This window comes from Phytophthora infestans, genomic scaffold, assembly GCF_000142945.1.
Source record: "Phytophthora infestans T30-4 supercont1.40 genomic scaffold, whole genome shotgun sequence".
In the NCBI taxonomy this organism is placed as follows: domain Eukaryota; phylum Oomycota; class Peronosporomycetes; order Peronosporales; family Peronosporaceae; genus Phytophthora; species Phytophthora infestans.
The window spans coordinates 988,640-1,014,346 of NW_003303719.1; the positions used below are offsets into that span (position 1 = coordinate 988,640).

Below are 25,707 nucleotides of genomic sequence, written 5' to 3' on the forward strand. Positions count from 1 at the left end.
ACGGTTGTCTGGGGACACCGAATGTGACGGTCTGTGGTGTTTGCTTACGCGCTTTCTCACAGCTACGGCACCGATCCTATCGCGTCCAAGGTCATATCAGTAGCCTCATTGAGTGCAGAGCCTTTGCGGCGAGTCTTAGTTTTCTTTGCTTGCGCCTTTCTGGCAGCAGCCTCGTGGTGTTCTATCGTACCGCTCTTCGCAGCGTCTTGAAATATGCTCAAGGTTGAAGTGGAGACCGAGCGAAAAAGCGCGTGTGCTGCTCGAGTCTCTAATTTTAAGCTGAGCCACCGAGGCGCTCTCGCAGCCAATTCGACTTTAAAAAAAATGAGAGTTTGTGAACGTTCGCTCCCTCATTCGGGTTAGTCGGTAAACCGAATCTAAGGGAGGGAGGATGTAGCAGGGTACGAACCAAGTGTACACCCAGTTACATGAAGTGTGATTTGTGTGACTAGTAACTCTTCTGGATACATGGTACATGGTACATGGTACCAGGGGCTCCAGAGCCACCCTTTGGCTAACTACATAGCTTCACTAAAGGTGATCTATAGTTTGTATATTTAACTGAAGCTTTGCCTACCTAGGAATACATTCAATTTGCAAGCTACCTTTAACCAGTGTTGGCAAGTGGTTTTTGTTTCCGTGGATTACCAAAACCTATGGTTATACCTGGTCCAAAAACTAGTAGCCACCTAAGCCTCTGGTCTATGGCTGGTTAGTTACAGATCCAGTGTGTAGTTGTCACAAAAATAGCACTATTTGCCTTCGAACCAGACCAAGCCTACTAACGGCTTCAGGGATTTCTCATTAGACTTTGATGTTGCCGCAAATGCGGATTCGTCCTGGGATTCAGTCTAAATGATAGCCAGCATAATGCGGTTTTCGCGGCAAACACACCCTCCAAACCACGCACCAATTCCTGTCATGGGGCACCCCACGAACGAAATGTGAAGATTGACGGTGGGAACAGGAGGTCGTGGCACACGTGCAGACATTGTCAGCAAGCGCATATCGATTCCAGGCATCAAGATGGGACTCACTCACTTTCGGAGCCTAAACCGATTAAAGATCGTATAGAGAACTTAAGCGCCATCTTAGGCGCTGTTAGCACTTTATCGCACATGCGAGTTCCCGTATTGCGAGCGGTGCATCTCGTGTGATGACGTCGACGAGTGAAGGTATCCAGATTGGTAATTTACGTGCTGAAATTGAAACATGCAACACCCCAGCGCAAAAAAAAGCAAAAACGCATCGACGATTCCTACGTTGGAATATCACAAAAGGACGAGCACGAGCATTGGAACGAACTATTCTTGAATTTTAGGCGGATGATAACCTTGCGTTTTGCGTAACGCAAGTCTTTCTATAGCCTCTTTCGCTTAGTGCATGAAATGACCATTGCCCTAGAAATACCAAAACGGAGAACGTTTGGAGAGCCCATTTTAAATCGCTGTGCTGACGCATGTGCGGGTCATGGTCTTTCTTCTATTTCTAAATGTCAGAATACTACTCGAGAATGCGTCACCTTTCACTCTAACGTTTGGAAACGCATAGCCAAGGCCCATTTCATCGGATGTCTGCTGTGGTTGTTTGGGAAGCAGGTGACGTATGGTCTGTTTCCAACCGGGTCACGGCACGATGGTGTAGCTATTGCGCAGCATTTGGAGAAAGTGCTGGTCAAGATGAACGAGGCGGGCTGGGTCATTGGAGCGTTCGTTACAGACAATGCTGGCCAGTGTGACCGTGCCCGAAGCTTTTGGTCTTCGGTGGCCCGGAATTGCATTCGTGATATGTTTTGCTTACGAAATGACCAACATGGTAAATACTGTTCTGAAGTCGGAATACGCAAAGGTCACAACAGAGGTTTCTGATGATGTGAATACTCTAAACGGTTCTTAGGGCGAAGTGGTTGGTCGAGGCTCAGATTTGCATGACGGACAGCTACAGATACGACCTCAAAGAAAAGCAGCTTTCCGAGACACGCTGAAATGCACGGGTGCTTCGCTTACTTATTGCGCGTCCTTATCGCTCTAAAAATGTTGGAAACCAAGTTTCAAGGCGAAGACGAAATTCCAAGTGCATTACATGTCGTTGGCAAAAGAATATTAAAGGAGGCACTATCGGACGCTGAAGAAGTCATCCGTCCATTTGCATTTGCACCGCTCAAGCCGCAGCGTAACGAGAATACGAGCTCAGACGTCGTCCTCAGCGATCTCGATATTTTCACTGGCTTTGCGGCCCGCCTACTTACCAGATAAATAGGCTGGCACAAGTTCGAAATCGAGTGCAATACCTTGACTGCGTAGACGAAGCTAAGTCTGCTAAGAGGAAGCCCCTCACCGATCCTGCTGAACACACCGGGCTTCGAGAGCGCGCGATGACAGGTTCCAACGTATTGAAACCCAGGACAGCGATTCAGGTGACGAGGCCGTTGTTGGTCCCGACCACGCATATTTATACTGGCGTGAATCGCTTTTCGAGCTTGAGAATGCCACCGGTAGCCCTTAACAACAATGATGCAGAAAGAGGACCAACCGCTGCATCAGTAGCTGGGCAAGAGAAGACTTTACCACGAAAGTGATAGTCATTAGACGTCAATCTTTAGAGTGAATGCCAGAAGGAGATGGTACAGCGCCCGCCAAATCATTAAGTCCCCCAATTTGACGGGACACTTTTGACGATATCTCGGCTTGTAGCCCGAGTTAGGAGCTACTACTGTAATTGGTTCTCTCGATTAGGCTTCGGAAGATGCCACTTGTGTAAACAACTTAGATTTCTAAGTGTCTCACAGCGCTGGTATACAAATTCAAGGTTTTAGCACCAGCGCCAAATTATTATGAGCACCTCTTTTTGTGATAGAAATTCACTTTATGAGCAGACCATACAAACATCTATATTAAAAGTTAGTACTTAGTCAGTCCACCTTTCTTCTTGATGACCGTTAAACAGCGGCAAGGCATGGACTCTACCAGCTTTAGCAAGTACTCCAGCTGAATCGAGTCCCATGCAGCCATGATTGCTCCAGATCAGCCACGTTTTGGTACTGGCGGCCATGTGCGTACACATTGGCCGCCATCGCCGACCACACGCTCTCGATGGGGTTGTAATCTGGCGAGCGGGCTGGCCATACCATGGTGTTGATTTGCATCTCCTGCAAGAATTGCTTCGTTTCATGCGAGGCATGGATCGAAGCATTGTTATGCTGGAATACAAAATTAACACCATAGTTCGAGTGAGCGAAAGGAAGATATTCAGAAAACGTTTAAACATAGCCACCTGAGCTCTGATGTCCTTGCAAGATAGTCAGCTTACTCTTACCTGATGTGTTATAAGCGCCCCACACTATGACGCTCCCTTCTCCGTTTTGGCGACGCAAATAAGACCGTGGAGGCTGGCGCATGTCCCGCCAGTAATATTTAAAACCGTCAGGGCCATCTAGACTAAACTTCTTTTCATCTTAAAAAATGGTATAAATCCAAGTTTCTTAAAAACAAAAGGAGAAAGATGTTAGAATCCAGAATAAGTGAAAAAACTATGACAAGCTTACAAAGCTTCAGTATGTACTCTCCCGCCCATTCCATGCGTGCTGCCTGGTGCGCTGCCGTGAGGGGCAATGTGCGATCCATCTTGGTGTAGACCAGATGATCCATACGCTAAAGAACCCGCTGGATTGTCCTCACGGACGCCTTAATGCCGAGCTTGTCCTTGAGCTCGGCTGCGAGGACCGTGCCTGTCATCGCGGTACGCACTAGCTGCCGAAGCTCTCGTTCCGTCAGCGCTGGTTGCCGCCCAGCCCTTTGCCGCGCACCGATATCTTCTTGTCCACTCCCCCGATCCGCCTTGACTGCGCTCCGGACGGACGTGCGAGACCGGTCTGTCTTTCTAACGATCTCGCGTAGTGAAACGCCTCCATCGTAGAGACTGACGATGAACCAATGCTATTGCTCGATGAGGGCCTTGCCGTAGCCCATTCACCAATGAAAGGCTCGTAGCCTCACTAGCCTTCAGGTAACAGCATGTTTCTGCCAACCATCTACTTGTTTTAATCATCACTCTTTTAATATAGACGTTTGTATGGTCTGTTCATAAAAGTGATTTTCTATCATAAAAAGAGGTGCTCATAATAATTTGACGCTGGTGCCAAAACCCTGAATTTGCATACCAGCGCTGCCAGACACATTGAAATCTAAGTTGTTTACACAGGTGGCACCTTACGAAGCCTAATAGAGAAAACATATTAAAGTAGCAGCTCCTAACTCGGGCTACAAGCCGAGATATCGTCAAAAGTGTCCCGCCAAATCGGGGGTCTAAATAATTTGGCGGGCGCTGTAATTACCTGGTTGAACCAATGAAGGACTCGATTTGCCCACTAGCCCACATTCTGCCCTGGCAAGCCTAGAACCTTCTTCTCCTGCGGAAATTACCGAACATTGAGCTCTGGGAAAGGCGTTCGAGTGTTTTTCGCGCTACATAATCTGCTCAACTAACACTATTGCATGTGATGCCGATTTGAACAGTATGGCACTTCGCAAGTCCACCATCAATCCGTCGCAGGCGATAGGGCAACCAGGTCGCGCTTTTGCGGCTTGCATCTAACGTTAGCACTAGTTGCAATCCAATTGATGAATACAGAATTAGGTAGCTATAGCTTTTATTCGTCAAGCGACTATTGTGCGGCAATAGTAGCACTAGAACTGCGTAAAGTTACTTTCCTTTGTTAACGTGTTAACGTAGAGATTCAGGCATACTATGGCCCACAACCAGTGTAACACCGTGGAGCTCGATGCAGCACTTTCGATCTGAGAGGTCCACATCAGGGACTGGTCACACAAATGTTTGAGTCGATGGCCAGCGCTCCCCGACCGACTCGTGCAGAGTGTACGAATGCCGCCAACGCCGTGCTTGATGGTACTGGCGCAGTGATGCTGTCGAGGGAGACTGCGAACGGTGACTACCCGACGGAAGTGTGCAGATGATGTCCAAGCTTTTTGTGCAGACAGAAGGAGCCATCCACTATAACTAGTTGTAACAGTCTCTGCACAACGCGGGGCTTGATACTTACGGTCAGATGGATATGCCGGAGGGCGTCTGGCAGAATAAACTGCTATCGACATTAACGCGAAGATGATTGTGGAACTGACGGGTTCCGGTAACACTGCATGTCTGGTGTTTAAATTCCGTCCTTCGATGACCATGCTGGTTCTTACCGTCCTCAGTGGAACCGCTCGCCAGTCTGAGGACTTCAATAAGAGAATCACTACATGCTGCATGAAGTCGATTATTATCACTGATTTAAGATCGCCACGAGCAGCCATAATATCATCTGTCTTGTAAAAAATATCACCAAAGTTCTCAAATTTTCCCTCATTCTCAATCTTGGCAATGACCTTGATAGCGCGATCGAAAGGACGAAGCACCTGGTGGATGCTGTCGATATCCTGGCTAGTGCGCGCAAAGGAGGCAGCAATATAGTTGACGTACTAGACGGGAGTTAGACAGGTCATCCTCGTCCTTCTTTGTGGGTGTGGGCAGCATCGCGTTGCAGCTAGGCAAATTCATGTTCTTGCGCTCGCCTAAAGTGACCGAGTTGTTGGTCCGCGTCACGACACCATATTCCTGAAACTCCGCGACTGTGAGCACAAGATAGTCGTCGGCTAAGAGGATGGAGATGACAGACCGTGGTAGATCTGGGTACGAGCAGGCGAGCTTCGCATAATCTCCAAGGAGCTCGTAGTCCATGCACTAGTATAGGCTATTAGCAAGCTGTTGTCCCCGGAACCAGAACGCTTGACCTCATCCACGAATTCGCGACGAGAGTAGCGCGCGAGCACTAATAGAAAAATAAGGTCTTACATAAGCTTACATAAAACAAAACAAAAACCTGGTGATGCAACAAAAGAACAGGCGCATCGGTCGTCTTGGTTTTTGCAATCATTGGTTTTGCCAGCACTATTATGCTGTCAAATCGCTCCCTTTATCAAGGGACGTGTGAGCTGCTGTTCACTGAGAGTTTGTATACTCTCGGAAGCCGACTTCCTCAAGCGCAAGGTGCTATGTGACGCCACACTAAGTGTTACTCTTGACTTCTCTTCAGCGTTCGTCTTGACTGTGTGAATCTTCGTCGTTTTGCCAACTAAACTACCAAAAGCTGTAGATTAACCGGTTTGTCATTTATTACCCTTCTTTGTACATTAATGATCCATTTAGAAGAAAATGGTGCTGGGGCCATCGTTTAAAGTAGCGGATCGGATTTTAAAATTCGATTAGACAGCAAATATGTTTAAGTCGTCGTGGATTTGCGCCATTGCCTTGCACGGAATTTTTAAGCTTCAGTATTTAAAAAAAATTAAAGCGGTACACCCCAACATCTGGACATTACAAGAAACGGCCAGGAGTTAGCGCCTTGGCTTGGGAGCAATACATGTACCATCATTTACACGATTTCTATTTTATGGACCTAAACCCCTTTCCGACTTCTATCCGGGGTATGTTCATCATCATGCCCAACAGGGCGAGATTGGACACTCAAGTGTGTCACTAATAACAGATCATTTCTGAGTATTGTCATTTTCCTAGGACAAAAATCACAGTTTAACTTATGTTCAATAATTGGCAACAAAGAACCGGTAGCCCCTTTTTGAGAAAAAAATCTGTTATATCAGACATTTCGCACATAAGCCGGAGTGTTTAGAAATTTTGTGTCCTTTTCGCTGATTCTAGGGGCAAACTCCGTCGTATTTGAGCGAATTTTGGTTCTTTTTTCAAGGACAAAAAAAGTTGGGACAATGTACCGTAAAATTGGCAATACAATGATTGGGGTACTGTAGTAACACGGATGGTACCCACTGGCGAATGTGTTCAACGACATTTACATGTTCCATGAATTTGCCCATCGCTGGTTTTGGGTCGATGCCCAATTTAACAGGAAATTTGCAGCGAGGACAGTATCTGAAACGGCGTGACTGCAATTGACGTCGACAAGGCATGACGCCATCCCACTGACATTCTCAGGCTGACCACTTCAGTAAAACTGCATAATAGTGGCCCACTGTAGTAGACCGTCTACATCATTAAAATAGTTGTGGCGGGACTTCAGCTGCTAAACGACGCTCATAGCGAGCTTTAAAGCGTTAACAAGACTACTACAATAATTTATTCTCAGGTACCGGTTGCCACGGTGCCACTTCAGCCCCATATCGTCAGCTCAATCCTAAGAGAAGATGCACATGTATCTCTTCACCGGAATGAAGGTCAAAGGGAGGTGCCGAAGCACTTAACACCTTGCTTACGAACGTCGTATAAGACGACATATTATTTTTGTTACGTCGTATATTACGACATTGCACGAAGGTCATTAGCAAATGGCTCGGAAAAGTTTTTTCAATACTTTAATCAAGTTACCACAAAAATATAATCTGCGAGAGGTCATTTTGCTACAAGTCAAAACCAGGCCAGGGGAAGGGGATCAGCCACGCCGTGAACAGCCACTCATTCGACATTTTGCTGGATGGTGCGCATACGGAATAGTCGACGCGAGAAGCCCGCCGCGCCGGCTGCCGCTACACACGATATTGACTTTGGCCACTTATGGCGGCAGCTTCGGGCGGCGGGGTGGAAGTCCAAGCGTCCGAGTGGCCTCCAGACTGAGTGGAGCTACTCGAGTCCTGACAACACGCACGTCTTCGTGGGGGAGAAATCAGTCGTGGACTACGCGTTCGACAGTGGCTTGCTGGAAGAGGCGGATGCTGATGCTCAAGTCCGAGATGAAGAAGGTGGGGAACTAGACCAAGCAGGAGCTGGTAGTAGTGGTGAAGAGCAACAACACGAGGGGGAAGACGTCGTTCGGCCTTCCCAGATCGACACGAGTGTCCTTCTTTCGCAGCATACCATTGATCGAATGTTCGGCACCCCAAGTGATGATGACATCGAGCTGTCGCAGACTGCAGTGAGCAGAGCATTCAATCTATCCTCAGAAAATCTACAAGACGGCGGTGCCCGCGAGGCCGCTGCTGGACTGCATTTACTTTCGGAGGCTTCTGGATTAGAGAGCGAGGGTGATGTAGACGAAGAAGAAGCCGCTGCGTCTCAACCTCGACGACGGACACTTACGCCGTTATCAGGCAAAGAGGACGTGAATGTTTTGCTGGATGGGGAGAAGCCGAGTGACTACGAGAACTACAGCTCGGGTGATAGCGACGACGACGGCATGAGTGATATTAACAGCGATTCCGGAGCCGGGATGTCCGAGGAAGATGACGACGTCCTGTCCGACAGTGACGCAGTTGAAATGGACAAGGCTTTCATTGCGGCACTACAGGTGGGCAATAACGCACTTAGCAGAACCGCTGCAACGGAGAGAGAGCAGACACTACGAGGAATGCAGTGGACGCCAGTGTCTTCGGAGTACGAGACAGATGCTGCTGCGTACCCTGGACTGGGCACCGAAGAAGCAAGGCCTGTGCCCGACCTGCTGCAATTATGGAGATCGCCAATCCTCACCTTCTTTTATTTCATGCCGAAATCTCTGTGGTTTTCTATCGCGGCTGAAACGAACCGATATGGTCTACAGCAAGCTGGCAAGCGCGCCCGTAACATTCAGGCACGGCAGACTGACCTTCGGCGTGAAACTATCAAGCAGATTACACGTCGTTTGAAGGCTAAGGCAGCATACTCTACACACGAGATTCTTCACGTTGTTGGACTCCTCGTTGCACGGATGCTCTGCCCTCAAAAGAAACGATTTGGTGCGCACTGGAGTATGGTGGAAGACGGTGCTGTTCCCGCCGGTCTTTTCGGGCGGTTCATGACGCGTGACAGGTGCCAGAGTATCATGCGAGACTTGCACTTCGTAGACAACACGATTGACCACGGTAACGATAAACTCTGGAAACTTCGCCCCGTTGTTGACAAGGTCCAAGAGCGCTTTTTGCTGGGGTGGTCTCTTTCTGCTATTTTTTCGTTTGATGAGGGTATACTGCCGTCCACGTCGAAGCGGAACACGACCCGGATGTTCATGGCCGACAAGCCTCACCGCTACGGGTCCAAACTATTTATGGTCTGTGACGCGCAGACGGCATACTGCCACAGGTACGTTTAAAATTTGTATGTCGTAACTATCTACTTTGTGTTTGCCTGACAACAGTGAATGTCGTAACTATCTAGGTTCGAAGTTTATGTGGGTAAGCGTGCATCTGCTGGTGGACCTGACACCTCAGTTGACTTTAAGACTGGAGCTGCAGCCGTGGTCCGGAATTTGAAGATTGTTCTCGCCCAGTCTCGTCACAAGTGGCATACCGTCGTAATCGATCGCTACTACTCGTCCGTGCTCCTTGCGATTGAGCTCCTGAGTATGAAGGTGTATGAAGGTGTATGTTATTGGCACGATCATGACTAACCGGCTTGGATTCAACCCGAATCTCAGGGCTACGAGCAAGACACGCCCAGTGAGCATACCCCACGGTACATTCTCGTTCTCTCGCTCTATCGCCATCCCGACCATGATTTCCTGTGTTTGGTGGGACCGGAAGCCCGTCTATTATCTCTGTACGGGCTCCATAATGGCGGCGTCGACAATTGAGCTAAAAATAAAACGTATCGGTGCGGTTCGAGTGCTGTGCCCCTCTGCTGTATATGACTACCAGAACTGGATGAGCGGAGTTGATGTCCACGATCAACTCCGTCTCCAGTCGTATTCACTGCAAATGTCGACGAGGTACACGAAATATTATAAGAGCCTATTCTTAGGTTTGCTGGACATGGTCATGGTAAATGCGTATCTTACGCACAAAGAGGGGCCCAAGATCAAGGGGATGGGCTGCTATGAAGCGCTCAGAGTGGTTTTGCGTCCTTCAAACTCAACTTCTCCAACTCAAAGCCGAAGATTTTGCTGGAGTGGAGGCAACACCGCCTCCTGCGAGCCAAAAGCGCCAGCGCACCCCAGTACGCCTCACGCACGCGCTGCAGCAGTCTGAAGATTGGGTTACCGTTACTGGGGTCCAGAAACGCCGGCAGAGATCGTGCAAGGTCTGCGCGCTCTTGCGTACTGAAAAGAAGAAGTCCTTCGCAACAACGTTCTTTTGCGAACGCTGCTCCGTTGATAATGCGAAATGCTGGTTGTGCAACCGTATTCGACGGGAATACAAGGGCGTTGCGAAGACATGCTATGATATCTGGCATGATGACTTCGACGCCGGGCAAGCTATCCCACCAAACTTAGGGAAGCGCATTGTGCTCCGTCGGCCCGGCCAGAAAGCTGGCCAAAGAAAGAAGACGCGACGGGAACTTCGACTTGGGCACGATGCTGGCAGCGACGACGGCAACGGTGGTGACAACGAGAATGGTAGTGATGACGAGTGAGCTTGGTTGCGTGTCAGTTGATTAGTGATTTGTTTCAAATACACAGCTTCTTGAACCATCGTACCTTCGTCCTTGCGTTTCTTGATTTAAGTGGACTGCCTGTGAAGCAATTTAGCCATCTGTTGACTGCACTTGCAGTCAGTTACGACATTGAGCAGGCAATACTGTCGCTGAATCCCGTCAGAGTTACGACATTGAAAGAAAAACCTGTTGAAAATTAATGCACCTAACCTCACGTCAAAAAGTGCACCCATACAAATACGTAGTAACATTGATATACCGTATCTTACGACATGCGCTTACGCGTTCTGGGCAAGTACCGTCCGGACGCAAGGTGTTAATTGATCGCTGATCCTTTTATTTTTCGATACAGTGTACCAATGCCATCATCACATCGCTGGTTTTGGGTCGACGCCCAATTTAACCGGAAGTCATCATACCTCGTCTCTACTATTATGCCTCTCTCCACTAAAGAGCCATAAACGAGTCTAGTTTTGGGTAGCCCCGTTCACTATTCTAGGGTCTGATGATGCCAATCATCTACCAGTAGTCGAACCTTCAACGACATACAGTACATGTACCGCGATGTCCTCGTACATGTGCACCTCCATCCAAGTCATTCTGGAATTTCCCGTCTACCTGCTACCACCAACCGAGTCAGCGTCCAAGGGATCTACCATGGACTCGCCCGTCGCCACCGCGGAGCTCAGTTACGAGTCGGGCAAGACGCTTATGGCCAAAGGTCCGCAAGTGTTGCACGACGTCATGGCCACCAAGATCCCTGCTGCAACGGGACGTCCTCTACCGGAGATGGAAGTGCGCTTCAGTAACCTCTCTTTATCGGCCGACATCGTGGTAGCCGACGACCATGCCACTAAGTACGAGCTTCCTACGATCCCAAACGAGCTCAAGAAGACGCTTATGGGTCCCAAGAAGCTCACAGTCCGTAAGGAGATCCTCAAGAATGTCAGTGGTCGCTTCGCTCCGGGCAAGATCACGTTGCTATTGGGTCAGCCGGGCTCTGGCAAGTCGGCCCTTATGAAGATTCTAAGTGGTCGATTCCCTATGAGCAGAAATATTACTATGGAGGGGGACATCTCCTTCAACTCCGTCGCTCATAAAGACATCGTGGATCGCTTGCCTCAGTTCGTGTCCTATGTGAACCAGCGAGACAAACACTTCCCCACGTTGACCGTCAAGGAGACGCTCGAGTTCGCGCACACTTTCTGCGGTGGGAACTTGCTGGAACAGGGCAAAGGGATGCTCGAGATGGGCCAGCACCGCAGTACCGACGCCGACGCTCTGCAAGCCACTAAGAAAATCTTTGCACACTACCCGGAGATTGTGATTCAACAGCTGGGCCTTCAAATCTGTCAGGACACTATAGTGGGTGACAATATGTTGCGTGGTGTGTCGGGTGGCGAACGGAAACGTGTGACGACTGGCGAGATGGAGTTCGGCATGAAATACATTTCGCTTATGGACGAGATCAGCACGGGGCTCGACAGTGCAGCCACGTACGACATCATCAGCACGCAACGTAGTGTGGCTCATCGCCTACGTAAGACCGTGGTGATCGCACTACTGCAACCGTCTCCCGAGGTGTTTTCCTTATTCGACGACGTCATGATCTTGAACGAAGGGGAGCTGATGTACCATGGGCCTTGTAGCGAGGTGGAACTGTACTTTGAGACTTTGGGCTTCAAGTGTCCACCGGGGCGTGACATCGCCGACTACTTGTTGGATTTGGGTACAAAGCAACAGTATCCTTACCAGGTGGCTAGTCACCCTACCAAACAGCCACGTAGTCCCAGTGAGTTCGCGGATAGTTTCAGTCAATCTCGGATCTACCGCAACACTTTGGCGGCTCTGGAAGCTCCGTACGACCCGAAACTGGTCGACAGTGTCAAAGACATCATCGACCCCATGCCCTTGTTCCACCAATCAGTGTTCGCCAGTGTCTTGGCTCTCCAATGGCGTGCGCTCTTGATCACGTACCGTAACAAGGCCTTCGTGATGGGCCGACTGATGATGGTACTTATCATGGGCTTACTGTACTGCACCATCTTCTACGACTTCGACCCCACCCAAATCGCTGTAGTCATGGGTGTCATCTTCGCTACCGTCATGTTCCTATCTATGGGACAAGGTTCCATGATCCCCGTGTACATCGCTGGGCGCGATATCTTCTACAAACACCGTCGTGCCAACTTCTTCCGGACGGGCTCCTATGTCCTGGCAACTACCGTAAGTCAGATCCCCTTAGCTTTAACCGAGACCGTCATCTTCGGATCCATCGTGTACTGGGTCTGTGGCTTCGCGTCGGATTTCAAGCTGTTCATCATCTTCGAACTGGTGCTCTTCTTGTCCAATCTGGCGATTAGGATGTGGTTCTTCTTCCTCGCTGGCGCTCTACCGGATGCTAACGTGGTGATGCCGGTGGGGATGTCGTCCATCCTGGTGTTTATTATCTTCGCTGGGTTCATTGTGACCAAGGCTCAGATCCCGGATTACCTCATCTGGGCGCACTGGATCAGTCCCATTGCTTGGGCTCTCAAGGCCTTGGCTATCAACCAATACCGGTCCGATGACTTTGACGTCTGCGTCTATGGAGATGTGGACTACTGTACGAAGTATAACGGGATGACTATGGGCGAGTACTATTTGGACCTGTTCGGCATGGAGACGGAGAAGAAGTTCATCGCGTACGCCTTCGTCTACCTCATCGCCGTGTACGTGTTCTTCATGTTCTTATCGTACTTAGCGATGGAGTTCATCCGGTACGAGACTCCGGAAAATGTCGATGTGTCGGTTAAGTCGATTGAAGACGAGAGCTCGTACGTTCTAGCTGAGACGCCCAAGGGGAAGACCGGGAACGCGTTAATTGATCTCCTGGTTGCAGCTCGTGAGCAGAACTTCGTACCGGTTACCGTCGCGTTCCAAGATTTGCACTACTTTGTTCCGAATCCGAAGAATCCCAAGGAACAGCTCGAATTACTTAAGGGTTCGCTGTTCCTGGCTCCATCACGGCATTGATGGGTTCTACTGGAGCGGGTAAAACGACGCTGATGGATGTGATTGCTGGTCGTAAAACTGGCGGCAAAATCACGGGAAAGATCATGTTGAACGGCTACGAGGCTTCGGATCTGGCTATTCGACGCTGTACGGGGTACTGTGAGCAAATGGACGTGCATTCCGAAGCGGCGACGATCCGAGAAGCCCTGACTTTCAGCTCCTTCTTACGTCAAGATGCCTCGGTTTCCGACGCCAAAAAATACGATTCTGTTACGGAATGTATCGAGTTGCTCGGACTGGAAGATATCGCCGACCAGATCATCCGAGGCAGCTCGGTGGAGCAGATGAAGCGCTTGACTATCGGCGTGGAGCTGGCTGCACAGCCCAGTGTCATTTTCCTGGATGAACCCACGAGCGGATTGGACGCTCGCTCGGCAAAAATCATCATGGACGGCGTCCGCAAGGTGGCCGACTCCGGACGGACCCTCATCTGTACGATCCACCAACCTTCGGCTGAAGTGTTCTACCTGTTCGACCGACTTTTGTTACTACAACGTGGTGGACAGACGGCGTTTTACGGAGATCTGGGCGAGAATTGCCGGAATTTGATCGATTACTTTGAGAACATCCCGGGTGTGGCTCCGCTTTCGGTTGGGTACAACCCGGCGACGTGGATGTTGGAGTGTATTGGCGCAGGTGTCGGACATGGAACCGAAGACTTGATGGACTTTGTGAGTTACTTTAAGAACAGTCCGTACAACCAGCAGCTGAAGACGAATATGGCCAAGGAAGGCATCATGACGCCGTCTCCGGAACTTCCCGAAATGGTCTTTGGTAAGAAACGTGCTGCGGACTCGAAGACCCAAGCGAAGTTTGTGATTTGGCGCTTCTTCCAGATGTATTGGCGTACACCGAGCTATACGTTGACGAGGATGTACTTGTCTATCTTCCTGGCCATGCTTTTCGGATTGATCTTCGTGACCAATGACGATTACGCATCGTATTCCGGACTCAACTCCGGAGTCGGAATGGTCTTTATGTCCGGATTCTTCAGTTCTATGGCAGTGTTCCAGAGTGTCATGCCGTTGACGTGTCTGGAGCGAGAATCATTCTACCGTGAGCGTGCATCGCAGACGTACAATGCCTTCTGGTACTTCATGGCGTCGACGCTAGCCGAGATCCCGTACTGCTTTGTGAGCTCTCTGATCTTCACTGCCATCTTCTACTACTTCGTGGGCTTCACTGGCTTCGCTACCTCGGTCGTATTCTGGCTTGCATCGGCGCTTCTTGTGCTCATGTTCGTGTATCTGGGCCAGTTATTCGCGTACGCCATGCCGTCCGAAGAAGTCGCACAGATCATCGGAATTTTGTTCAATAGCGTCCTAATGATGTTTATCGGATTCAGTCCACCCGCGTACGCTATTCCGTCGGGCTATACGTGGCTGTACGACATCTGTCCGTTCAAGTTCCCCATCGCCATCCTGGTCGCGCTGGTGTTCGCGGACTGCGACGATGAACCGACTTGGAACGAAACTTGGCAGACGTACGAGAACGTGAACTCGCAGCTTGGCTGTCAGCCCATGTTGGATGCTCCGGAGACGGTGGGCCACATCACGATCAAGGGATACACGGAGGAATACTTCGGTATGAAGCACCACCAGATCGCCCGGAACTTCGGGATCACGATCGGAATCATTGTGCTCTTCCGTATCTGGGCTGCTCTGGCGCTGCGTTTCATCAACCACCAGAAGAAGTAGGCTCTCCTGTGTAGATATCAAGTTCGTATGAATACATGTGCAATGCCAATATAAACAGAAATATTTTGCATCTAAAGTACTTTGCGATAAAGAAACCAGAAGTGCATTCACGAACAAGTGGCCCAGTTCTCCAAGTCCAACGATAACTTCATTCTCGCACATGATTGCGACCTCCTTATCGACGCTATGCTGACGCAAAGTCGCTTGATATTAGAAACATGTTCGCGATTTATGAGTTTCAGTAATCAGCTCTTTAGTAAACCCGCCGTTTCTGGAGAGCAGCCTAAAGGTGAAAACCAATAGTGCTCGGATCATTCGTCCTATGGTGCTGTCAAGCGCAGATTGTAAAGTGAATTTTGAAGTGTGCTTTCTTGCCGCCATGCCGTACTATATAGTCCAACAGATTGAGCTTTCAATAGGATACCTCCTCGTCAATGGTATAACGAAGGACCCCACTGATGCAAATAGCTCCGCACATTTGCTACTTTTCCTTGTTGCTTTGACGGAGAAGTGGAAAAGGAATGGAGGTTTCTTGACACCGAGCTATGTCAATATATCCAGTACTTGGGTGACATGCTTTAAATTTAATTGTTTTCTAATTCTGCACAAGCGTCGGCAAACTTTTTGACAGATTAACAGGAGGCACGGGTGACCCCTTCACAAATAATAAATATCAGATAATGAGCTGTTATCGTAATGAATAGATACTTCAATAAACGTAACACCCCTTATAATGAAAATTACAGGATTAAATGTTGTTCTCCAGCTTCGCTCAAGGTTACACCATGCTGAATTTTGTGCATATAGTCCAATAGGAGCCTTTCATCCAGCACTGCTTGAGCAGCGTCAGGAACAGTGTGGTTGTCAAGTGGTCGCTCTTAAGCTAGCGTGGGTCAGCTGCTCGAGCTGAGGCGATCGAAATCACGCCCTTTACCGATGAGCTCCCATTTTTTGGTTAGTCATTATTCTGTTTTAGCAACTACCGGTAGCAACTATTATGATGACGAATCCGTGATTTGTTGTGTGCTACATGTAAGAACTTTCATTCTCTATTCCGCGTAAAAAACTCTTTATGCGTGAACACCTCGTTTTAAACATGCGACGTCTGTGGTGATGTTGCTTGCCAAAGTACCAGTACCAGCAGTTGTGAAGTAATCTTAGTATTCGCTCCAGTCTCGTAGTAGCTGAGCGCATTAATTCTTTGAATTTTAATTCTCCAAGTCCGACATTAACCGAAATCCAATCCGCTACTCGTTTCGGTTGCCCATTCCTACCCATGACGGAAACAGCAGAACGAGAACACATTAAATGTGTAAAATGAAAGAAAAAAAATAAAGAAAGCGTTCATTTTGGAGCAGTTGTGAACGCTGATAAATCAAGGAAAATAATTATTCGAGTACCCGAATCAAATCCGAACAGCTGCCAAATCGACCGGGAATATCCTCTACTTGTAGGTCGGGTACGCTCTGCAGCTCACCATCCGGCCCCGATCATCATCTCCCTCGTGCACACCGTAGTGGCCTTTGGAGCAAAATTAATTTGAAGTAATACACTTTGGTTTAAATACATAATATATAATATTGACACTACTAACAGGGCTACTTGCTTTTTACGTAGGGGAACTTGTAAGAAGCCATTTGTTTAGATAATTTTCTAAACAATCGCATGGAAAATCGTGCCCCATACAGATCCTTCCTTAGCTCTGAAATAAATTAGGTACAGATAATAGAAGAGGGTGTACTTTATTGAAGTATTTTGTAATGTGGATTTGTTGAAATTTGTTTGTTACTTAGAAACTTGATCTTTCTGCAGGTAGCCGATGTCAAACAAACGTGAATAATTCCAAGGCCACTAGCTACTAAATGCCAAGCACTAGCATTTTCTCCGCCAGCTTGCGAAATCGAAAGCTACAATATACATTTGCCCACAATAATGCCCCCGTAATTTCGTAGCAAGTCTGTCATTCGGGCAATATCAAGGGTCTCTCTTTGCTACTTGCCTCAATACGCCTTAAAATGGTCGCTTATACTTGTTTTTATTTTTTTATCATACCAAAATATGTTTTCATGTTTTATTTTTTTTGTGGTTAACACTTGGCTGCCTGTTATCACAAATGCACTACCCAAGATGCGCGCCCCTGAAACTTCTTGTGCATTGTTTTTTTTCCAGCTAATTCATGTCAAATTGACGTTTTCGAGCTGCGGGTCTCTCTTCGGTAAATCTCCACGCTTGACTAGTGCGTTTTTCTTCTCCGCCGCCTCCAGAATCTTTACCATTATTGGGCGCCTGCCAACCAGTTTTTTCGCGTTGCCAATCGGGACCTATAGTGGTTCACACGCACGTAAGCTTCCCAATAATGCAAAAACTATTTTTTGCCGCATATCTACTCACATCAATTCTGTAGCGGGAGCTTTCGGCCCAATCGTCAAAGCGTTGGACATCATCCATGGTGTAGGCAAATAATCCATATCCTTTGTCGCCGTCCTTGTACGTAAACTTGCCTAGGTCGTGATTCAGACGCGCTTGAATCTGCAGAACGACGATTAGTAAAAAATATTTATAAATATACAAAAAAACATTGCAAAAAAATAGACGTACCCCTGCTTCCTCTATAACCTCGCGCAATGCGGCTTTCTCAATGCCCTCGCCATGGTCCCAACCTCCCTTTGGAAGAATCCAATCGTTCGGTTTTTTCGAGCTTGAAATGAGGAGGACGTTATCTCCATCACCGATCACAACGGCAGACAGCAGCCGATTATTCTCCTTGTCGACGAGCTGGCCAGCACGTGCTACATGGGCTTCTAGATATTTCTGAGGAGCAATTTTCATGCCCTCAAAGGGCTCGATCTTTTTTCGCATTCCACTGCCAGTTTTCTTGTCAAACACGCGATTATCTTTCAGCCTTTGTTCGTCCACTTTCGCCAGCTGTCTCAGTGTTGTAAGGCTTAGCTTGTCGGCAACCGAATACTTTCCGGAGAGATGCTTCACGAGACCTGCATGCTCCATCTTCTCGACTGCTGTCTTCGTTGTCGGTGCTACGTGCACTTTACCCAGCTTACCAGCAACGTCGTCCATCTTCCCCGTTATCCCCAACGCGTCGTCTACTTTCGTAATCAGGTCATCCACCTTGTCAAGACCACCTCTATCTTCATCATCGGACTCGATGTCCGCCTCCTCTTCGAGGTAATGTCGACGCAGGAACCGGTGGACTTCGGCAGCAATAGGGAATCGCTCGGTGTTCGTGATACCGACGTGCTCCGAGGAAGTAGCCGACGCAGATGAAATCAGGACAAAGAGAATCAATAAAACTCGCATCTTTTGTGGTGGAGTTCGGTGTGGTGTCTTGAGGTTGCGAGAGCAGATTGCGAAGTGTAAATCGACCGTAAATGTCTTCACTACATGTATTGTAAACGCTGGCTGGTGGCGATCCAGATCGTTTTAAGTTTTCACGAAGCATGTAATCACACGAGATCGCAAACAAGATGGCCAGTCCAAGCACACTACCGTACTAAATGATGCGCTTAGTGACTGAAAATGAAAGGGCTTGGGATGTGCTTCACAATGTCGAAGCACGATCGTCCTTGTCGGCCAACCAAACAACGCGATGTTAAAGCTGCCAACCGGTATCCTGCATCAGAATAAACCTTTCGAGGAGTTGTTGTCACAGCCGGCAGACTGCAATTTGCAATTTGCAACCGGATGGCATCGTAAAACTACTAAATAGTGGTTATGAAGATGCAAACCATTTTCAAAATAGTTAAATTTTGAAGTACACGTATCAATAAGAAACATGTTTCATTACACACTGAAGTCGCGCGCTGTTATAAATAATAAAGCACATAGTCATTCACAGTAGTTATTGTGAAGAGGGAACCAGTTTTGGTTTTGCTTAGCACGACAGAACGGTTACTAGAGCATCTACAGTATCATGAAAAAAAACAGAAACCAGCTGTTCAAATTAATCGTCCTTTTGTGCAAGGTTATCCTAGAGACGTGCACACCCCAAGAGCATTCACACAGATCGAGTCTTTTCTGCTTGGCTACACGAGTTCCTTCTGTAGTTTACACCTGTTCAGTGCTTCTTTTCACCACTCTCTTTGAAAATGCGATCAAGATATTATAATGCTGAAAAACTGGTATGTGATCGTGCGTAGTGTCCTCTGCTATAGTCAATAGTTTTGACAGAAAATAATGATATACATGTAGCTGCTGTTTTTGAGCCGTAGCTTGCAACTCCGATTTTTCTACGCCATCCATTGCCAATCAGATATCCCCATCAGGTTGCCTACAGCAAGAAGCTATTACGAGGTGTGTTACAAGATCGGAACGTTGACTCGCGCTATTGATCGAAATGTACTGTATCGCCTATAAATTATGACAAAAAGCTTTCTTTGCTCTAATTCACGAGGAACCGAATGGCGCAAAGGAACGAGATAGCTCACTCGTTACCATACTATAACATAATTTTGCTTTTGCAAGTCATATTTAGCCGCCCTCTGTGACTAATGATGGCCTCGACACGACACCGGAGAATAGTTAAAATTATGCTTACTTAATTATTAAATCTCGAAGATTTGTCACCACAAAAATGGTTTTGTGGAAAATTATCATCTTCAAGTCATTCCATTCGATTCTATTATCTAGTGACACTTGGGAGTACTAAGCTGTACTTCTTTCTGGGCTCTGAGGAGCCTGATCGACTGATTAATTATGTTTTAAAAGCATTAGGATTTTTTTCCTTTTTTACGACTCAGTTCCTCTGACTATTTCCCAGGCCCATTACTGCTGTTACTTTGTGATAAATAGTAGTAGCATTGTAGTTGTAATGGAAGTTGTAAAAAAAACTGAGGAACCAAGTGTCAGACAATTAAAAAAATCTGATCACGTTTATCTTAAAGCTTGTCGATATTTAGAGAAATAGGCTTTATTCGGAAGGGTGCTTTATTCGGGCGGATCCGCTTGTGTTTTATAGTAGTATTGCAGTAGCCCATAATACTGATTTATATCCACTGATTTAGACCTGCGTAAGTGCATAAACCAGCTGAATATCATGCTAGAGCGAAGTCCAATATTTTGGCAGCTTTTTTTTTTAAATGTCCAGATGAAAAAATCGACGACTTTTATGTAGCATCATATTAAATCATGTTGATGCAAAGGCTGTTTCATTTGCACTTCATCGTTTCCCGCGCAGCACGAGGAAGTGCTACCTTCTGCACGTTTTACTTCCGAGGTGTATAATTTTAAGCGATCATAGTCCGCTACATGTGCACATGTCCGACTTGGACCATTTATTCTACTCTAAGTCCATTCAATTCAACCACTGTACCCATTTATTGGTACATTTGGCAACATTCTACCCATGTCCTTCATCAAGATAGCGTCTACAAAAGTGTGGTGGGTCACTTTCGACACAACTCCGACGTCGCCACCTCCGCGAAAATGTTGTTGGTTGCATGAAGAAGGGACGAAAAGCAATGATCCTGAATCTTCATTTCCTTTGAAATACTCATAATGTTGCTGCGGTTTGAAGACATGTACATCTTTACGATAGCCTTGTACGCTGTAAAACAGCTCGTCGTTCCGTTCAACATAGGCGAGTACCGCATTAAAATACTCTGCCAAATACATGTCTGGTTTTGGCTGCTCGTTCTGCATTAAGTATTTTGGAAGATCGCTTGGTAAAAAGTGTAAGCGTCATGGCCCTGTTAAGCAGAAGCTGGGATCAGGAGCCTGAGCAAAACGTTTAAAGCTCCGGTTTCTACCTTCGCGATCTTTGGGAGTGTCTCTAATAGACTACTATCATATTGCTAGTCGTCTTTATGGGGCAGACCACTTATTCTTTGTCCATCCACACGTTTTCAGCGGCTAGCTAACTGAAAAAAACAGTCGGTCTCTTCTAGAAGCACTGTACTACCGACGCGTAGCTACCTGCGGACGCTGTGTTCATGCTGGTGTAAGACAGCCTGTCGTGGATGTGAATTTCTTGACGTTAGGGCCGTCTCATCAGCTGTGTTAAGCCCCTATTGCTGTTACATATCAAAACTATCATTGCAGTAGTCGTACTGCAAATGTATAAGATATTGCAGGTATGAATCAATTTAATTATCTCAGATCGAGCTGAACAACTGACTGATCTATGCTATATTAAAGGAATTGTAACACCAGCTGTATCATGTTAACCATGATGGTAAAAAACACGATGGGCGTCATTTATTGAAATTTATCCAAAATGATTGGGAATCTCCGGCTGCTATCCTGCTTAAGCCAATCGTAGAGACAGAAACGCTACGTGGCAGGCTATTAATTGCAAAGAATTCTGCAGCAAATTGTGGGTCTTTTCGACAGCCAGAATGAAGGGATAGGGCTTCGAATTTGCAGAATCCGACGTCAGATTCGGACTCAGCACCCATTTTTACCCTATATATCTAAATGTCGATATAGGTTTTAGAGCGGCAAAACACCTTAATTATAGCGCAAAGTCCGTCCACGGTTTGGTGGCCGGGACAATAGTTAACATACCCCCGTAGCGACACCAAGTGGTATTTTGTGACCAATCCACGCTGGATGTAGGCTTGAGCATAGCCAACGATTATTGATCTAATGTCTCAGCACCTTCATTCCGTGACGGCCGCAGCATCTTTTGCACGTCTCCTGCTGCATTTGTGGGGTTTCTCGTGGAACGTTTTGTGCCATTTGTGACCAGGTTCAGTGAAAAAAAGGTGGTATTGAAAACGTTTTCCCCGAAACCTGGAAAAATGTCGCAATTTGTTTTGGGCTCCAGGTTTCAAGCACTAGCTGAACAGTCCCATTGTATACCAACATCATCAAATCGAACATTCACCACAAGGCTACGGTTTTTGAGCTCTTGAGACGTCTCACGCAGGTATCGAACGATGTCTAGAACAGGCTGTAAGCAAATTAAATAACGACATCGTATGAATCCGAGGCAGGAAATTGATTGTGCGGCTGCAGAAGCGATCGAAGAAAGAGAGAGTGATGCGTCTACCGCTGCAGCTTCAGCGTTGCTTCACGAAGACTGCCGCTTCAATCGCTGCCAAAACAAAGCTACCTGGTGTCCGTCATCCATAACGATCTCCATATCCATAGGAATATTCGGCACAGCAAACTACATATGTGCCGTCAAATGGAGCGACATTAGGTTCAATGCGTTCCACCCTGTTGTCAACCTTGTCCTGAAATGTACAATCGCCATCAGCATGTCAGCCAATGTAGCGGTGCTCTAGGAATTATAGGGCCCCTTACCAAATCTCCGTCGTCTCTAGGCGCTATCTGAGCGATGTTTCCTCGTGCCGGCTCGACGCCTGTCGTGATGAGAGTGCCAGCTTCTTTTTCTAGACCCAAACGAAGACGCCTCCATGGTGCTAGGTCTGCCACGTAGGGTTCTCCCCAGAAAGTACGAAATAGGGAGGAGGGGGTAAATGTCACGAAAGTAGCGAGGAAGCGTAGGAGCGTAGACGGCGAGTACGGCGCCGTAGACAGTTGAAGGGGGGGAGAGGAGTTGCTGCTCGAAAGCAAATTGAGAAGTGATTAATCAGTTAAAGTTGGCGGCGGCAAGCTAGTAGCTGCCGCACAACCAGTAGTTCTTGACAGCCGGATATTCACGCACCTATCCAGGTCCATCCTAAAACCTATCTTTCTCAAATCCTGATTTTCTCTGTAACTACCAATGAAAGCCTATGAATCCTAATTTCTATCTTGGTCGAAAATTTCGCACAGCGTCCCATAATCACAATTTCCGGCTGGAAGCTTGATTGTTGCAAATCCATGGGATTTTGGACCAAAAGGATTGTAGTATGATGTAAAGACACGCAATCTTAAGTTTACGCTGATCAGAATAATCTGACCAGCTGAACTCAAATAATTGACGTGGCAGTTCACTGCCATGCCATTGGCTAGTGACCACCACGTCACATGACCTCCCTTCGAAGAAGAGCCTCTCCTAGAGAAAAGGGTTCTCTTTCTTCTTTGACTTCCAGTAGAGGTCGATGAGTCCGCGAATTTGCGTTAGATTCTCTACGGGCTCCTAAGTGGCTTCCTTCTTGGTTTCACCAAGCCACCAGATCTTGTATTGCGGTTTTTTCTTGTACTTGCGATGTCCAATGACGGCTTCAACGAGTTGGCCCTTGGTACCATCGGCTAACACAACCATATTCACCTTTTGCCTCCGCTTGTGATCTTTGCGGTACGGCTTCAATAGTGACGTATGGAACACCGGATGCAGCTCCAATCCTTGCGAAATTCCTAACTCATACGAGTCTCGAGACACCTTCTTTAGTATCGGGAAAGGTCCAATAAATCTCGGAGCTAACTTCTTCGACTGTGCATACCCCTTGTGGCGGATGTCCATGTTCTTTCCGTCAAGTAACACCATATCACCAGTCTCGAAGTCTTGGACAAGTCTGTTCCTGTCGTAATAGTGTTTCATGCGTTCTTGGGCTTCACTCATACGGTCTTGTGCTACCTTGAGGAAGACCTCTTGCCGGAGTAAGAACTCTTTTGCTGCTTTCTCCAACTTGTTGAATTCCGGATCTAACGAAACCTCGTCGGGCATGTACGGAATATACCCAAGATCCGCTTCAAACGGTGCCATTCCGATCGTCGAATGCACACGTCGATTGTAGGCAAACTCTGCCATATGAAGAAACTCATCCCAATCGCTCTGGGCTGGGTTCACGACTCCACGAAGATAATCCCCGATAAAACGGTTCGTACGTTCCGTTTGTCCATCCGTCTGTGGTCTAAATGCCGATGACAGGTTATGCTGCGTTCCCATAGCAGATATAACAGCCTGCCAAAAATTGGACGTAAATTTGGAGTCACGATCAGACACAATCGTCTTCGGAAGGCCATGATCTTTTACATAGTTCTTAATGAAGACATGCGCGGTATCTTCTGCGCTATCTGTCGTCTGCGTTGCAATGAACTTTGCACGCTTGGTCAATCGATCTACGATGACCATGATGGCATTACAACCATCCTTGCTGGGAGGTAAGGACACAATGAAATCCATCGAAATGTCGATCCATCTACCTCTTGGTACTTCCAGCGGTTGAAGTAATCCCGGCGGTTTCACTTGTCTCGCCTTGTTGCGCTGACACATTTCACAAGTGTTGCAATAACGCTGGATATACTTCATCATCTTCGGCCAATAATACTTCTCTCGTACTGCGACGTAAGTCTTGTACGATCCAGGATGGCCTGCCGTTACGGCATCGTGGTTCTCGCAAATGACACGGTTTCTCAGATCTTCGTCATCCGGAATATACAGTCGCGGACTTTCATCTTCACCGGTCTGGTAGTATAAAACACCATCACTGAGCGAGTAATGCGGAACGTTGTCTCCAAGCTTAAGCTTCTTGACAATTCCCTGCAAGTCCTTGTTCCACGAATACATCTTCTTTGCGGACTGTGCCACAGTCACGTTGTTCGCTACCATGGTTGCCACAATCTCACGGTTTTGAGCCGTATCAAGAAGTTCCTGAAGGCTTACTTGCGCAGCCTTATGCTCGAACTCAGGGTTTCTTGATAATGCGTCTGCGACTACATTTGTTTCTCCTGGGATCCACTTGAACATGGGTCGAAACTCCGCGAGTTCATTGAACCACCGCGCAATGCGTCTATTCGCTGTCTTCTGCGTAAGAATCATCTCGATGCTCTTATGATCGGTTTTGACAAGAAAGGCTTGTCTAGCAGATATACACGCCATGCCTTTCGTACGAGACGGATTGCGAGAAGCTCTTGTTCGCGTACTGGGTAGTTCAGCTCTGCAGGTTTCATCTTCCGTCCAGTAAAGGCAATTGGATGTTCCAACTCTCCCTCCTTTTGGAATAAGACTCCCCCAATTGCGAAATTTGAGGCGTCCATTCGAATACCGAAAGGCTTGGTGACATCAGGAAGACGGAGAACCGGTGGTGATGACAAGCGTTTCTTTAGCTCATCAAAACACCGCAGCTGGTCCTCATTGAGTTCGATCGCATCTCTAGAGCGTTTTCCCTTGATACATTCGTGCAAAGGACCTGCAAACTGAGCGAAATCCTTGCAAAATCGAGAAACGCAGACGGTTGTCCCCAGAAAGCTTTCCGTTTGCTTCTTTGTCTTGGGAACAGGCCAATCTGTGATAATCTTCACCTTATCGGGGTCCATTCGAACGCCCTTGCGTCCGACAAAGTCACCTAAACATGGGATTTCGTCGACACAAAATTGGCACTTGGACAGCTTGATGTATAGCTTCTGCTCTTCACATCTCCTCAAAACCCTGTATAACGCGGCAATATGCTCGTCGACATCTTCACTCTTGGTGTACACGTATGTCGTCGAAGTAGATCCGCATCACGTCACGTAAATCCCTAAAAACCTTCTGTAACAACCTGTTAAAGGTTCCCGGGCTACCGCTGAGTCCCATGGGCGTGACGAGATATTCAAAAAGACCGTCTGGAGTCGAAAAAGCAGTAAAAGGTATATCTGATTCACGTAGCTTAACTTGGTAGTAACCGCAGAGTAAGTCCATGCACGAGTACCAATAGCTGCCGGCCATCGCGTCAAAGGTGTCTTCTTTGCGAGG

At 47.5% G+C, this 25,707-nt stretch overlaps 2 protein-coding genes across 2 annotated transcripts; one reads left to right on the forward strand and one right to left on the reverse strand.

The window, feature by feature from the left end:
- Positions 1-11,031: 11,031 nt before the first annotated feature.
- Positions 11,032-15,125, forward strand: PITG_15731 (ATP-binding Cassette (ABC) Superfamily; the record flags this gene model as incomplete). The annotated part of the gene is made up of 2 exons (XM_002897955.1): positions 11,032-13,357; positions 13,405-15,125. 2 exons carry the CDS (start codon positions 11,032-11,034, stop codon positions 15,123-15,125), a joined length of 4,047 nt encoding a protein of 1,348 aa, XP_002898001.1.
- Positions 15,126-17,456: 2,331 nt separating this feature from the next.
- Positions 17,457-18,440, reverse strand: PITG_15732 (secreted RxLR effector peptide protein, putative; the record flags this gene model as incomplete). Its single annotated transcript, XM_002897956.1, has 1 exon — positions 17,457-18,440. One exon carries the CDS (start codon positions 18,438-18,440, stop codon positions 17,457-17,459), a length of 984 nt encoding a protein of 327 aa, XP_002898002.1.
- Positions 18,441-25,707: the final 7,267 nt, after the last annotated feature.